Source organism: Salmo salar, chromosome 18, assembly GCF_965601325.2.
Source record: "Salmo salar chromosome 18, fSalSal1, whole genome shotgun sequence".
NCBI lineage: Eukaryota > Metazoa > Chordata > Actinopteri > Salmoniformes > Salmonidae > Salmo > Salmo salar.
The window spans coordinates 98,839,649-98,855,449 of record NC_138308.1 but is presented as its reverse complement, the minus strand read 5'-3'; the positions used below and the strand labels follow the sequence as shown (position 1 = coordinate 98,855,449).

The window sequence follows — 15,801 nt, the reverse complement described above, 5'->3', positions numbered from 1 at the left end:
TGGAAGCTGAGCTGCGCCATTTTCCGGTCAGCCCCCTAGCGATGTGCGTTCTAGCCAATGAACTTCAGCCCCTCGCCATTTGAGCGACAGCTAGCAAGATGCGCACACACAGAAGAGTGAGAGAGCAATGACGTGGTACACGTCTGTGCATATGTGATGTAACACGCAATTATGGGGACCACTTTTCACTCATTTACTTTCAGAACTACTGTCAAAGTTTTTTTTATTTTTTAAGTACCAGAGAATCTCTTTAAGGTAAAGTTAAGGGTTAATGTTTGGTTTAGTATTTGTTATGGATCCTCCTTAGGTTATTCCATTTCTTCCGAGATACATTTTTTTATATTTTATTAACAATACCTTCATTACAGAATTCACAACACTGGTATAATCAGTGTTAGCATGTCTGAAGGGTCTGGGTAGGTATAATCAGTGTTAGCATGTTAGCATGTCTGAAGGGTCTGGGTAGGTATAATCAGTGTTAGCATGTCTGAAGGGTCTGGGTAGGTATAATCAGTGTTAGCATGTTAGCATGTCTGAAGGGTCTGGGTAGGTATAATCAGTGTTAGCATGTCTGAAGGGTCTGGGTAGGTATAATCAGTGTTAGCATGTCTGAAGGGTCTGGGTAGGTATAATCAGTGTTAGCATGTCTGAAGGGTCTGGGTAGGTATAATCAGTGTTAGCATGTCTGAAGGGTCTGGGTAGGTATAATCAGTGTTAGCATGTCTGGGTAGGTATAACCAGTGTTAGCATGTCTGAAGGGTCTGGGTAGGTATAATCAGTGTTAGCATGTCTGAAGGGTCTGGGTAGGTATAATCAGTGTTAGCATGTCTGAAGGGTCTGGGTAGGTATAACCAGTGTTAGCATGTTAGCATGTCTGAAGGGTCTGGGTAGGTATAATCAGTGTTAGCATGTCTGAAGGGCCTGGGTAGGTATAACCAGTGTTAGCATGTCTGAAGGGTCTGGGTAGGTATAACCAGTGTTAGCATGTCTGAAGGGTCTGGGTAGGTATAATCAGTGTTAGCATGTCTGAAGGGTCTGGGTAGGTATAATCAGTGTTAGCATGTTAGCATGTCTGAAGGGTCTGGGTAGGTATAATCAGTGTTAGCATGTCTGAAGGGTCTGGGTAGGTATAATCAGTGTTAGCATGTCTGAAGGGTCTGGGTAGGTATAATCAGTGTTAGCATGTCTGAAGGGTCTGGGTAGGTATAATCAGTGTTAGCATGTCTGAAGGGTCTGGGTAGGTATAATCAGTGTTAGCATGTCTGAAGGGTCTGGGTAGGTATAATCAGTGTTAGCATGTCTGGGTAGGTATAACCAGTGTTAGCATGTCTGAAGGGTCTGGGTAGGTATAATCAGTGTTAGCATGTCTGAAGGGTCTGGGTAGGTATAATCAGTGTTAGCATGTCTGAAGGGTCTGGGTAGGTATAACCAGTGTTAGCATGTTAGCATGTCTGAAGGGTCTGGGTAGGTATAATCAGTGTTAGCATGTCTGAAGGGCCTGGGTAGGTATAACCAGTGTTAGCATGTCTGAAGGGTCTGGTAGGTATAACCAGTGTTAGCATGTCTGAAGGGTCTGGGTAGTTATAATCAGTGTTAGCATGTCTGAAGGGTCTGGGTAGGTATAATCAGTGTTAGCATGTTAGCATGTCTGAAGGGTCTGGTAGGTATAATCAGTGTTAGCATGTCTGAAGGGTCTGGGTAGGTATAATCAGTGTTAGCATGTCTGAAGGGTTTGGTAGGTATAACCAGTGTTAGCATGTCTGAAGGGTCTGGGTAGGTATAATCAGTGTTAGCATGTCTGAAGGGTCTGGGTAGGTATAATCAGTGTTAGCATGTCTGAAGGGTCTGGGTAGGTATAATCAGTGTTAGCATGTTAGCATGTCTGAAGGGTCTGGTAGGTATAACCAGTGTTAGCATGTCTGAAGGGTCTGGGTAGTTATAATCAGTGTTAGCATGTCTGAAGGGTCTGGGTAGGTATAATCAGTGTTAGCATGTTAGCATGTCTGAAGGGTCTGGGTAGGTATAATCAGTGTTAGCATGTTAGCATGTCTGAAGGGTCTGGTAGGTATAATCAGTGTTAGCATGTCTGAAGGGACTGGGTAGGTATAATCAGTGTTAGCATGTTAGCCTTGCTCATTTACCTTTATTCCATTTAATGAACTCCTTATATGGGTGTCTCAGAAACAGGACGTCCTGGTTCTGTTGGAGAAGACAGACTCCGCCCACGATGACTGTCTCCTGGGGGAGGAGTCAGGTCGGGTTCAAGGGTCACACATTACTGTCACCACCCCTCTGCCTGACCAATCACAGCCTCCCGACGACCAACACAACCAATCGGATCCCGCATCGGATGACAAGAGCCAATTGAAGCCTCCCTCTGAATACAAGAGCCAATCAGAACCTCCGGTAAAATACGCCACATATATCCTTGCAAAAATATTTGTTTTATTTTTTCTTATTTCATCTTTCTATTTTGCATTATCTCTCCATTTCCTCCTTTAGTCCATCCTCCCATCTCAGACCAGTGTAGAGAAGACCCAGCAGGTTACAGCACCTGTCAGGTGAGATACACAGACAGACAGACAAGACAGACAGACAAGACAGACAGACAAGACAGACAGACAAGACAGACAGGACAGTGGTGAATTGTTATCCCGTCTCTGTGTGTGTGCGTAGCGGTCCGAGATGTGTGGCGCGGTTCGACTACGAGGGTGAGGAGGAAGACGAGCTGACCTTCTCCGAGGGTGACGTCATCGCTCTGACGGAGGTGATTGATCAGGAGTGGGGGCGGGGTCAGATCCACGGGCGAATAGGAATCTTCCCCTTGGCCTTCACCGAGATCCTGGAGGAACCGCCCCCGTCGGCAGGGTTACAGCCCGTTGTCGTGACAACTGAATCCTCAGGTGAGCGATACCCAGACCTTGATTAGACTTTACCCTTCTTGACCAAAGCCAAACATAATAGACCTACATAGATTTGGCAAACTGGATTCTAGTGGAGGGCTGTATGTGTTGATCCTATAGTCTTGTCTTTCTGTCCTGTGAGGCTGGTTATCCTATAGTCTTGTCTTTCTGTCCTGTGAGGCTGGTTATCCTATAGCCTTGTCTTTCTGTCCTGTGAGGCTGGTTATCCTATAGTCTTGTCTTTCTGTCCTGTGAGGCTGGTTATCCTATAGTCTTGTCTTTCTGCCCTGTGAGGCTGGTTATCCTTGTCTTTCTGTCCTGTGAGGCTGGTTATCCTATAGCCTTGTCTTTCTGTACTGTGAGGCTGGTTATCCTTGTCTTTCTGTCCTGTGAGGCTGGTTATCCTATAGTCTTGTCTTTCTGTCCTGTGAGGCTGGTTATCCTTGTCTTTCTGTCCTGTGAGGCTGGTTATCCTATAGCCTTGTCTTTCTGTCCTGTGAGGCTGGTTATCCTATAGTCTTGTCTTTCTGTCCTGTGAGGCTGGTTATCCTTGTCTTTCTGTCCTGTGAGGCTGGTTATCCTATAGTCTTGTCTTTCTGTCCTGTGAGGCTGGTTATCCTATAGCCTTGTCTTTCTGTCCTGTGAGGCTGGTTATCCTATAGCCTTGTCTTTCTGTCCTGTGAGGCTGGTTATCCTATAGTCTTGTCTTTCTGTCGTGTGAGGCTGGTTATCCTATAGTCTTGTCTTTCTGTCCTGTGAGGCTGGTTATCCTAGTCTTTCTCTACTGTGAGGCTGGTTATCCTATAACCTTGTCTTTCTGTACTGTGAGGCTGGTTATCCTAGTCTTTCTCTACTGTGAGGCTGGTTATCCTAGTCTTTCTGTCCTGTGAGGCTGGTTATCCTATAGCCTTGTCTTTCTGTCCTGTGAGGCTGGTTATCCTTGTCTTTCTGTCCTGTGAGGCTGGTTATCCTATAGTCTTGTCTTTCTGTCGTGTGAGGCTGGTTATCCTATAGTCTTGTCTTTCTGTCCTGTGAGGCTGGTTATCCTATAGTCTTGTCTTTCTGTCCTGTGAGGCTGGTTATCCTTGTCTTTCTGTCCTGTGAGGCTGGTTATCCTTGTCTTTCTCTACTGTGAGGCTGGTTATCCTATAGTCTTGTCTTTCTGTCCTGTGAGGCTGGTTATCCTAGTCTTTCTGTCCTGTGAGGCTGGTTATCCTATAGTCTTGTCTTTCTGTCGTGTGAGGCTGGTTATCCTATAGTCTTGTCTTTCTGTCGTGTGAGGCTGGTTATCCTATAGCCTTGTCTTTCTGTCCTGTGAGGCTGGTTATCCTTGTCTTTCTGTCCTGTGAGGCTGGTTATCCTATAGCCTTGTCTTTCTGTCCTGTGAGGCTGGTTATCCTATAGCCTTGTCTTTCTGTCCTGTGAGGCTGGTTATCCTATAGCCTTGTCTTTCTGTCCTGTGAGGCTGGTTATCCTATAGCCTTGTCTTTCTGTCGTGTGAGGCTGGTTATCCTATAGTCTTGTCTTTCTGTCGTGTGAGGCTGGTTATCCTATAGTCTTGTCTTTCTGTCCTGTGAGGCTGGTTATCCTATAGTCTTGTCTTTCTGTCCTGTGAGGCTGGTTATCCTATAGTCTTGTCTTTCTGTCCTGTGAGGCTGGTTATCCTATAGTCTTGTCTTTCTATCCTGTGAGGCTGGTTATCCTATAGCCTAGTCTTTCTGTCCTGTGAGACTGGTTATCCTATAGCCTTGTCTTTCTGTCCTGTGAGGCTGGTTATCCTATAGCTGTCTTTCTGTCCTGTGAGGCTGGTTATCCTATAGTCTGTTCTGTCCTGTGAGGCTGGTTATCCTAGTCTTTCTGTCCTGTGAGGCTGGTTATCCTATAGTCTTGTCTTTCTGTCCTGTGAGGCTGGTTATCCTATAGCCTTGTCTTTCTGTCCTGTGAGGCTGGTTATCCTATAGCCTTGTCTTTCTGTCCTGTGAGGCTGGTTATCCTATAGCCTTGTCTTTCTGTCCTGTGAGGCTGGTTATCCTATAGTCTTGTCTTTCTGTCCTGTGAGGCTGGTTATCCTATATCCTTGTCTTTCTGTCCTGTGAGGCTGGTTATCCTATAGCCTTGTCTTTCTGTCCTGTGAGGCTGGTTATCCTATAGCCTTGTCTTTCTGTCCTGTGAGGCTGGTTATCCTATAGCCTTGTCTTTCTGTCCTGTGAGGCTGGTTATCCTATAGCCTTGTCTTTCTGTCCTGTGAGGCTGGTTATCCTATAGCCTTGTCTTTTTCCTGTGAGGCTGGTTATCCTTGTCTTTCTGTCTGTGAGGCTGGTTATCCTATAGCCTTGTCTTTCTGTCCTGTGAGGCTGGTTATCCTATAGTCTTGTCTTTCTGTCCTGTGAGGCTGGTTATCCTTGTCTTTCTGTCCTGTGAGGCTGGTTATCCTATAGCCTTGTCTTTCTGTCCTGTGAGGCTGGTTATCCTATAGTCTTGTCTTTCTGTCCTGTGAGGCTGGTTATCCTATAGCCTTGTCTTTCTGTCCTGTGAGGCTGGTTATCCTATAGTCTTGTCTTTCTGTCCTGTGAGGCTGGTTATCCTTGTCTTTCTGTCCTGTGAGGCTGGTTATCCTATAGCCTTGTCTTTCTGTCCTGTGAGGCTGGTTATCCTATAGTCTTGTCTTTCTGTCCTGTGAGGCTGGTTATCCTATAGTCTTGTCTTTCTGTCCTGTGAGGCTGGTTATCCTTGTCTTTCTGTCCTGTGAGGCTGGTTATCCTTGTCTTTCTGTCCTGTGAGGCTGGTTATCCTATAGTCTTGTCTTTCTGTCCTGTGAGGCTGGTTATCCTATAGCCTTGTCTTTCTGTCCTGTGAGGCTGGTTATCCTATAGTCTTGTCTTTCTGTCCTGTGAGGCTGGTTATCCTATAGCCTTGTCTTTCTGTCCTGTGAGGCTGGTTATCCTATAGCCTTGTCTTTCTGTCCTGTGAGGCTGGTTATCCTATAGTCTTGTCTTTCTGTCCTGTGAGGCTGGTTATCCTATAGTCTTGTCTTTCTGTCCTGTGAGGCTGGTTATCCTTGTCTTTCTGCCCTGTGAGGCTGGTTATCCTATAGTCTTGTCTTTCTGTCCTGTGAGGCTGGTTATCCTATAGCCTTGTCTTTCTGTCCTGTGAGGCTGGTTATCCTTGTCTTTCTGTCCTGTGAGTCTTTGAGATTAGATAGTTGACCACATACCCAGGTTCATTAGGAGCAGAGTTAATGGTTAAATGTGAAACGGATCCTCTCTCTCACCGGCAGAGGGTCTGAGTGGAATGTTTGTCCACACAGAACACCCTTTAGTTAGCTGAAGATTGTGTGTGTGTGTGTGTGTGTGTGTGTGTGTGTGTGTGTGTGTGTGTGTGTGTGTGTGTGTGTGTGTGTGTGTGTGTGTGTGTGTGTGTGTGTGTGTGTGTGTGTGTGTGTGTGTCGTTCTCTCTCAGACGTTCCAGACCAGTGGGTTGTGGCTCTTCATGACTTCTCGGGTCAGACTGCAGAGGATCTGTGGTTCCAGCAGGGGGCGTTGATTAGAGTAACACAGCGTGTGGACGCAGACTGGACCAGAGGAACACTGGACGGACGGGAGGGACTGTTCCCCACTACCTTCACACACACCTGTAACACAGGTAACACACAGAGTAGGGTGAAGTTGCCCTAGATGCTGATCTGGGGTCAGTTTTGCTCCCCCCCCCCCCACACACTAATGGTTAAGGTTTGGGGGGAGGGGAAGCTGATTCTAGATCAGTCCCTAAGGGAGGCTTCATCTCTGGGTAACATGCACAGGACGCACACAAGAGTTTAACCATATTTTCTGCTCCTCTCTGCAGCTCAGCCAATGACGGGCCAGCCTGTGGCCAGGGGCGTGGCCAAGGTCCTGTTTGATTTCAGTGGAGAGAGCGAAGATGAGCTCTCACTGAAGGTAGGTGAAGGTAGGTCTAGGTAGGTCTAGGTAGGTCTAGGTAGGTCTAGGTAGGTGAAGGTAGGTGAAGGTAGGTCTAGGTAGGTCTAGGTAGGTGAAGGTAGGTGAAGGTAGGTCTAGGTAGGTGAAGGTAGGTGAAGGTAGGTCTAGGTAGGTCTAGGTAGGTCTAGGTAGGTGAGGTAGGTCTAGGTAGGTGCAGGTAGATGAAGGAGGTAGGGTAGAACTAGGTAGGTGAAGGTAGGTGCAGGTAGGTGAGGGTAGGTCTAGGTAGGTCTAGGTAGGTGCAGGTAGGTCTAGGTCGGTGAAGGTAGGTCTAGGTAGGTCTAGGTAGTGAAGGTAGGTCTAGGTAGGTGAAGGTAGGTCTAGGTAGGTCTAGGTAGGTGAAGGTAGGTCTAGGTAGGTGAAGGTAGGTCTAGGTAGGTCTAGGTAGGTCTAGGTAGGTCTAGGTAGGTCTAGGTAGGTGAAGGTAGGTGAAGGTAGGTGAAGGTAGGTCTAGGTAGGTCTAGGTAGGTGAGGGTAGGTCTAGGTAGGTCTAGGTAGGTCTAGGTAGGTGAAGGTAGGTCTAGGTAGGTCTAGGTAGGTGAAGGTAGGTCTAGCTAGGTCTAGGTAGGTCTAGGTAGGTGAAGGTAGGTCTAGGTAGGTCTAGGTAGGTGAAGGTAGGTCTAGGTAGGTCTAGGTAGGTGAAGGTAGGTCTAGGTAGGTGAAGGTAGGTCTAGGTAGGTGAAGGTAGGTCTAGGTAGGTGGGGGCTAGGTAGGTGAAGGTAGGTCTAGGTAGGTCTAGGTAGGTGAAGGTAGGTGAAGGTAGGTCTAGGTAGGTCTAGGTAGGTGAAGGTAGGGGTGGAAGGTAGGTCTAGGTAGGTCTAGGTAGGTCTAGGTAGGTGAAGGTAGGTGAAGGTAGGTGAAGGTAGGTCTAGGTAGGTGAAGGTAGGTCTAGGTAGGTCTAGGTAGGTGAAGGTAGGTCTAGGTAGGTCTAGGTAGGTGAAGGTAGGTCTAGGTAGGTGAAGGTAGGTCTAGGTAGATGAAGGTAGGTCTAGGTAGGTGAAGGTAGGTCTAGGTAGGTGAATGTAGGTCTAGGTAGATGAAGGTAGGTGTAGGTAGGTCAAGGTAGGTGAAGGTAGGTGAAGGTAGGTGAAGGTAGGTGAAGGTAGGTCTAGGTAAATGAAGGTAGGTGAGGGTAGGTGAAGGTAGATGAAGGTAGGTCTAGGTAAATGAAGGTAGGTGAGGGTAGGTGAAGGTAGATGAAGGTAGGTAAAGGTAGGTCTAGGTAAATGAAGGTAGGTCTAGGTAAATGAAGGTAGGTGAGGGTAGGTGAAGGTAGATGAAGGTAGGTCTAGGTAGGTCATGGTAGGTGAAGGTAGATGAAGGTAGGTGAAGGTAGGTCTAGGTAGGTCTAGGTAGGTGAAGGTAGATGAAGGTAGGTGAAGGTAGGTCTAGGTAAATGAAGGTAGGTGAGGGTAGGTGAAGGTAGATGAAGGTAGGCTTGCTCAGCACTTTGTGAGTGTGTGTTGTTATTTTGTCACAAATGAAGTAGCAAGTCTAATGATTTGAGTACTTACTCTCTCCCTCTCTCTTTCCCCCCCTTCTCTCCCTTACTCTCCCCCCCCCTCTCTCTTTCCCTGTCTTTTCCGCTGTCTCTCTCCTCTCTCCCCCAGGCAGGGGAGGTAGTAACAGGGGTGGTGACAGTAGATGAGGAGTGGTATCTGGGGGATGCAGGAGGGAGGCGAGGCCTGGTCCCCAAAAACTATCTGAAACTGCTTCCTGACAGCTGCAAATAGGACTATGTACACTATGTGATAGATATATATAAACTACATTGCCATACGTATGTGGACAGCCCTTCAAATTAGTGGATTTGTCTCTTTCAGCCACACCCGTTGCTGACAGGTGTATAAAATCGATGCACACAGCCATGCAATCTCCATAGACAAACATTGGCAGTAGAATGGCCCGTACTGAAAGAGCTCAGTGACTTTTAACGTGGCACCGTCATAGGATGCCACCTTTCCGACAAGTCAGTTCGTCAAATTTCTACCCTGCTAGAGCTGCCCCGGGTCAACTGTAAGTGCTGTTATTGTGAAGTGGTGTGTAAAGCTCACCCCCATTGGACTCTGGAATAGAGGAAACGGGTTCTCTGGAGTGATGAATCATGCTTCACCATCTGGTGGATGCCAGGAGAACGCTACCTGCCCCAATGCATAGTGCCAACTGTAAAGTTTGGTGGAGGAGAAAAAATGGTCTGGGGCTGTTTTTCATGGTTCGGTCCCCTTAATTCCAGTGAAGGGAAATCTTAACGCTACAGCATACAATGACATTCTAGACGATTATGTGCTTCCAACTTTGTGGCAATACTTTGGGGAAGGCCCTTTCCTGTTTCAGCATGACAATTCCCCCATGCACAAAGCGAGTTCCATACAGAAATGGTTTGTGGAAATCGGTGTGGAAGAACTTGACTGGCCTGCAGAGAGCCCTGACTTCAACCCATCTAGCACCTTTGGTATGAATTGTAAGTCCCTGCAGCAATGTTCCAACATCTAGTGGAAAGCCTTCCCAGAAGAGTGGAGGCCGTTATAGCAGCAAATTGGGGACCAACTCCAAATGAATTCCCATGATTTTTGAATGAGATGTTCAACGAGCAGGTGTCCACATACTTTTGGTAATGTAGTGTATATATGAATATGTGCCTTCAGAAAGTATTCATACCCCTTGACTTATTCCACATTTTGTTTTACAGCTTGAATTCAGAATTGATTAAATTGTTTTTTCTCATCAATCTACACACAATACCCCATAATGACGTCACAATACCCCATAATGACATCACAATACCCCATAATGACATCACAATACCGCATAATGGCATCACAATACCCCATAATGACAAAGTGAAAACATGTTCTTTGCAAATTTATTGAAAATATCTAATTTACGTAAGTATTTACACCCCTGAGTCAATACTTTGTAGAAGCACCATTGACAGTTAGCTTTCCACACGTGGATTGTGTAACATTTTCCCATTTATAATTTTCAAAATTTTTCAAGCTCTGTCAAATTGGTTGTTGATCATTGCTAGACAACCGTTTTCTTGACATAGATTTTGAAATAGATTTAAGTCAAAACTGTAACTCGGCCACTCGGGAACATTAAAGTCGCCATTGGCCTTATGGTGAAATCCCTGAGCGGTTTCCTTCCTCTCCAGCAACTAAGTTAGGAAGGACGCCTGTATCTTTGTAGTGACTGGGTATATTGATACACCATTCAAAGTGTAATTAATAACTTCACCATGCTCAAAGGGATATTCAATGTCTGCCTACCAATAGCTGCCCTTCTTTGTGACGAAATGGAAAACCTCCCTGGTCTTTGTGGTTGAATCTGTGTTTGAAATTCACTGCTCAACTGAGGGACCTTACAGATATATCTGTATGTGTGGGGTACAGAGATGAGGTAGTCATTCAAAAATCATGTTAAACACTTTTATTGCACACAGAGTGAGTCCATGCAACTTATGTGATTTGTTCAGCACATTTTTACTCCTGAACTTATTTAGGCTCCTTGCCATAACAAAGGGGTTGAATACTTATTGACTCAAGACATTTCAGCTTTTAATTAATTTGTAAACATTTCTCTAAACATAATTACACGTTGATATTATGGGGTATCGTGTTTAAGACCAATGATACAAAATTTCAATTGAATCCATTTTAAATTCTGTCTGTAACACAACATGTGGAAGAAGTCAAGGGTGTACATATATACTGAGTATACAAAGCATTGCTCTTTCCATGGCAGAATGACCAGCTGAATATAGGTAAAAGCTATGATGCTTTATCGATTTGAAATCCACTTCAATCAGTGTAGATGAAGAGAAGGAGACAGATTAAAGAAGGACGTTTTAAGCTTTGAGACATGGATTGTGTATGTGTGCCATTCAGAAGGTGAACGGGGCAAGACAAAATATTGAATTACCTTTGAACGGGGGTATGGTAATAGGTGCCAGGCGCACTGGTTTGTGTCAAGAACTGCAACGCTGCTGGGTTTTTCACACTCAACAGCTTCCTGTGTGTATCAACAATGGTCCACCACCCAAAGGAGGGCCAACCAACTTGACACAACTGTGGGAAGCATTGGAGTCAACGTGGGCCAGCATCACTGTGGAACGCTTTCCACACCTTGTAGAGTCCATGCGCTGATGAATTGAGGCTGTTCTGAGGGGGGTGCAATTGAATGTTAGGAAGATGTTCCTAATGTTTTGTCCACTGTGTATATAACAGGTCTGTGTGAGGTACAGGGACAGAGGGAGAAAATGTTTGAAGTGAATGAATGAATGAATGAATGAATGAATGAATGAATGAATGAATGTGTGTGGGGGCTAGTTACGGATGTGGTTGATGAGCATTCTGTTTACATCTCAGTATGATAACGAATAGATAGAAAACAGTTTGGCAAACTGTCCTCCATATTGACACCACACTGTCCTCCATATTGACACCACACTGTCCTCCATATCGACACTAAACTGTCCTCCATATCGACACTAAACTGTCCTCCATATCGACACTAAACTGTCCTCCATATCGACACTAAACTGTCCTCCATATTGACACTAAACTGTCCTCCATATTGACACTAAACTGTCCTCCATATTGACACTAAACTGTCCTCCATATTGACACTAAACTGTCCTCCATATTGACACTAAACTGTCCTCCATATTGACACTAAACTGTCCTCCATATTGACACTAAACTGTCCTCCATATCGACACTAAACTGTCCTCCATATCGACACTAAACTGTCCTCCATATCGACACTAAACTGTCCTCCATATCGACACTAAACTGTCCTCCATATCGACACTAAACTGTCCTCCATATCGACACTAAACTGTCCTCCATATCGACACTAAACTGTCCTCCATATCGACACTAAACTGTCCTCCATATTGACACTAAACTGTCCTCCATATCGACACTAAACTGTCCTCCATATTGACACTAAACTGTCCTCCATATTGACACTAAACTGTCCTCCATATTGACACTAAACTGTCCTCCATATTGACACTACACTGTCCTCCATATTGACACTAAACTGTCCTCCATATTGACACTAAACTGTCCTCCATATTGACACTAAACTGTCCTCCATATCGACACTAAACTGTCCTCCATATTGACACTAAACTGTCCTCCATATCGACACTAAACTGTCCTCCATATCGACACTAAACTGTCCTCCATATTGACACTAAACTGTCCTCCATATTACATCTCAGTACTTTACTTTGGTGCCAAAATGGCAGCCGTTGTAATTCTACATCTGAAACAGTTTGCTGAATCCTGTTGAATCTAGCCCAGTATCAGAATTATCACCAGCAAGCCAGCCTTACAGCACAGTGCTTTTCAACCGTAGAAATAGAATTACTAGAATGGTCCATCCTCATTCAAGTCTATGGGTCTGTGACAGGTGGTGCGGTGCCTTGAGTGTACCCAAGGGGTGCAGTTCAATTACCATTGTCTGAAGGGCTGTTAACCATTCCAGTGATTGTTGTATTTCTTTGTTTTTAACCTGGTACCTACCATAAGGTAACCTAGTGGTCACTTTAACAGCTTTCTATGGGGGGGTGAATCCTAACTTTCACTTCGGTCTAATTTTCATTCAGTCTGTGAAAATGTGACTTAAAGTGGAGGTTGGTATTTTCTTTCTGTGTTTTAACTGCTTTGTGTCATTACATACTGTATAACTGGATGTTCCATACAGGCTTTTAAAATCGAAATAAACATGGTTTAATACCAGTGACTCGTTATGGAAGCTTCTCGGGTGGTTGGCAAAAGACAGGAAGTCCAGTCGTCTACAATCAACGACCAGTTGTCAAGATGGCGTCTTTTATTCTCACTTGTTTGACGTATTGTTGCAGATACAAACCGTAACAACTCCCAGACACACAATACATCTCTTCGTCGTGCTTTTCTAAATACAGTAATAATCAAATTAAACTACTTTACTATAATATTTCACCTTTCTTATAACTGTAAAACAAATATAATCATACTTGGTGACAGTACATAATTAACCCCATTTCATTTAATTGATGACATTTTCTGCCCAGCGTCTTCTGAGACACCATTCAAAATGTCCACTGTCTTTTTACAACTTCAGCTTTACGGACGAGGTGATGTCGTCCCTCTGTGACCAAGAGAAAGTGGGTTTTATTTCGATTCTACGAGATCATTTACTATTGTTTGATAGTGAGAGCTCTGAATTCGGCCTGATAATATGAGTGAGATGAGGCTGTCTGCCGTAAAGTCACCAGAGCTGGAAGCTTCCCGACCAGGAGCGGAAACAGAAAATATCATGTGTTGTTCCCTATATACAAACCAGGTGTCCCATTTCACATACTGCGTTTCAGATGCGAGCGGAGAATGGTATGTGAGGCGGGATAACCGGGGCTGTCACCGACTGCACAGCAATGAATGTTGCACCGTTCACAGAGCGCTCTGTTACACAACAGAGTCCGTCAGCGGAGCGGAGCCCGTCCGGTCCACTCCCAATGTCGCTCCAGTAACGCTCACATCAACTCATCTATTTATGTGCTGCTATATATGGTCCCGTGAGGCTCAGTTGGTAGAGCATGGTGTTTGCAACGCCAGGGTTGTGGGTTCGATTCCCACGGGGGACCAGTACGGAGAAGAAATAAAACATGTGTGAAATGTATGCATTCACTACTGTAAGTCGCTCTGGACAAGAGCGTCTGCTAAATGACTAAAATGTGAAATATATATATAGCCCCTTGCTTTAGCTACTGTTCATGGACTTCACTAAATAGTTTAAGAAAGAAACTGATTAAAAAAAAAAAACAGGTGCAAAATCAAGGTGATTTACCAAGAGAGGGAGTGTGGTGATGTCACGTCCACAACTAAAGAATCACCGTGGAATCTGAAAAGACACGTCTACCGGAAGCATTAACGGTGTACTTACCACGGTGGGCGTGCTGACGGAAAGGTACGAGGTGGGTAGATAACGAAGTGTGTCATTGTAGCAAAATATTTATAAACAAAAAAATCGGATGTCTTCACAAAGTTACCTTCATTAATGTTCTATTTATTTATACAAAAAGCCATCATTGATTTTGGCCCAATAGGCCTGGCATATTCCCACGTTCAAGGAGCTTTCTGTTTTGATTGGGTTATTTTTAAAACATCTCTGCCCAGTCTGCCAAGAGTGTGTTTACCGTCCCCGGTGGCTCTGCCAACACAGAGAGGATATTCGCTGCTGTTCACCGGCTCTCCCGGTACCGTCCCATGAGCCTGAAGCCCCAGACTGATGTTTCTAAAAAATGAATTCAAAAAGGCACTGAGCCTAACGAGGCATTCCCCCCCCCCCCCCCCCCCCCCCCCGTTTAAATGTGTCTTTCATTCTGAGTAAGTCACAGTTTATATGCGCACGTTTTGTTTGTTAAGACTATAATGATTTAATACAACTAAATGTTTAAATGCCGCGCGCTTTATGTCCCTACCAGCATATTGTATCACACTCGCAAATTCTTCACAATGTATTTCTTTGTAGACTACAGCCTTGAAATAATAATAATAGCCTAAATAATTCATTTTCTATTCAGAGTGTTTATATGCTGTTTAATATGACATGTATCCTATTCAGAGTGTTTATATGCTGTTTAATATGACATGTAGCCTATTCAGAGTGTTAATATGCTGTTTAATATGACATGTAGCCTATTCAGAGTGTTTATATGCTGTTTAATATGACATGTAGCCTATTCAGAGTGTTTATATGCTGTTTAATATCACATGTATCCTATTCAGAGTGTTTATATGCTGTTTAATATGACATGTAGCCTATTCAGAGTGTTTATATGCTGTTTAATATCACATGTAGCCTATTTAGTGTTTAATATGACATGTAGCCTATTTTAAATGATGAGCGCTTCTTACATTCACCTTTTCATGTTTATTCAAATTCTTTAAATTCAAATATGTTTTTGTTTCATTACTTCAAAACCAAATGGTAGGTACAAGTAGTCACACCAAAAAAATAAATAGATGGGGTGTTGGTTAAATTGTTATTTTAATGAATGGAGTGAATTTGGAGCTGCAGGAGTTCTTTTCTTCCCTTGTGTGCAAGGAGAGGTTTTTCGGTGGAGTGGTAGAGAAGGATTTCCTTCAAATAACAATCTAATGAAACTACTCATTCCTATAATTCAGTGTTAAAATAACACTATGTGAGAACAATATTTTATTTGTGAACAAATGTTACATTTTGCCATTATAAGGTTGGTTGCAACCTTGAAAATCGTTGTGGATATCTGTTTCCTGCTCAAGTCGACTACAAAACCCACAATGCAATGCTCTCCATGGGCTGGAGAGCAAGCGTAGCTTCACCCGATAATATCAAAGTCAATATCAGCATGTGAAGTAGATAGCTAGCTGTAAAAATCACCTGAACAAACTGTACTATCAATGTGGGAGTCTACAATCTGACCATGATGTTCCTAGGATGACATTCACCCTAGACTGAACAGGCAAACAGGACCAAATGTGTTGGACCCTCTGTTAATAAATTACACCTTTTGTAGAAGTAAAGGAATATCGCTAAAATATGACCAATGGCCGATTGGAGAGAGAAGACAACCTCCCGCATTAAGACGTCGACCAAGTATTGAAATCTGACACGTATGATAGAAGTTTTCGCGATTTAAAACTCTGTGTTCCTATTAACTTCCAGTCTAGTGACAGGTGTTTTATTGCAATGCTACGTCAAAAACCGGACGGATTTCTGCCTACTTGTATGGATGGCAATAGCTCAGAGATTCAACATGAAATGACCCCAGGAAACGATAGAACATCGCTCAAAAGATGCACAAAAAAACAATTATAACATTCAAAATGGGTGAATCTTTAATTTAACATTTTTAAGAGGATAAGCATCACATAATTCCATCCATGTCA

At 44.1% G+C, this 15,801-nt stretch overlaps 1 protein-coding gene across 1 annotated transcript in view; it reads left to right on the top strand.

The window, feature by feature from the left end:
* Positions 1–12,641, top strand: part of LOC106578205 (uncharacterized) — a 28,858-nt gene extending 16,217 nt beyond the window's left edge. The window contains exons 6-11 of the mRNA XM_082964607.1: positions 2,182–2,406; positions 2,503–2,561; positions 2,677–2,903; positions 6,363–6,545; positions 6,747–6,838; positions 8,491–12,641. Of these exons, the coding sequence (XP_082820733.1) occupies positions 2,182–2,406; positions 2,503–2,561; positions 2,677–2,903; positions 6,363–6,545; positions 6,747–6,838; positions 8,491–8,613 (909 nt within the window). The 3' untranslated portion in view covers positions 8,614–12,641. The remainder of the gene's footprint in view (positions 1–2,181; positions 2,407–2,502; positions 2,562–2,676; positions 2,904–6,362; positions 6,546–6,746; positions 6,839–8,490) is intronic.
* The last annotated feature ends 3,160 nt before the right edge of the window (positions 12,642–15,801 follow it).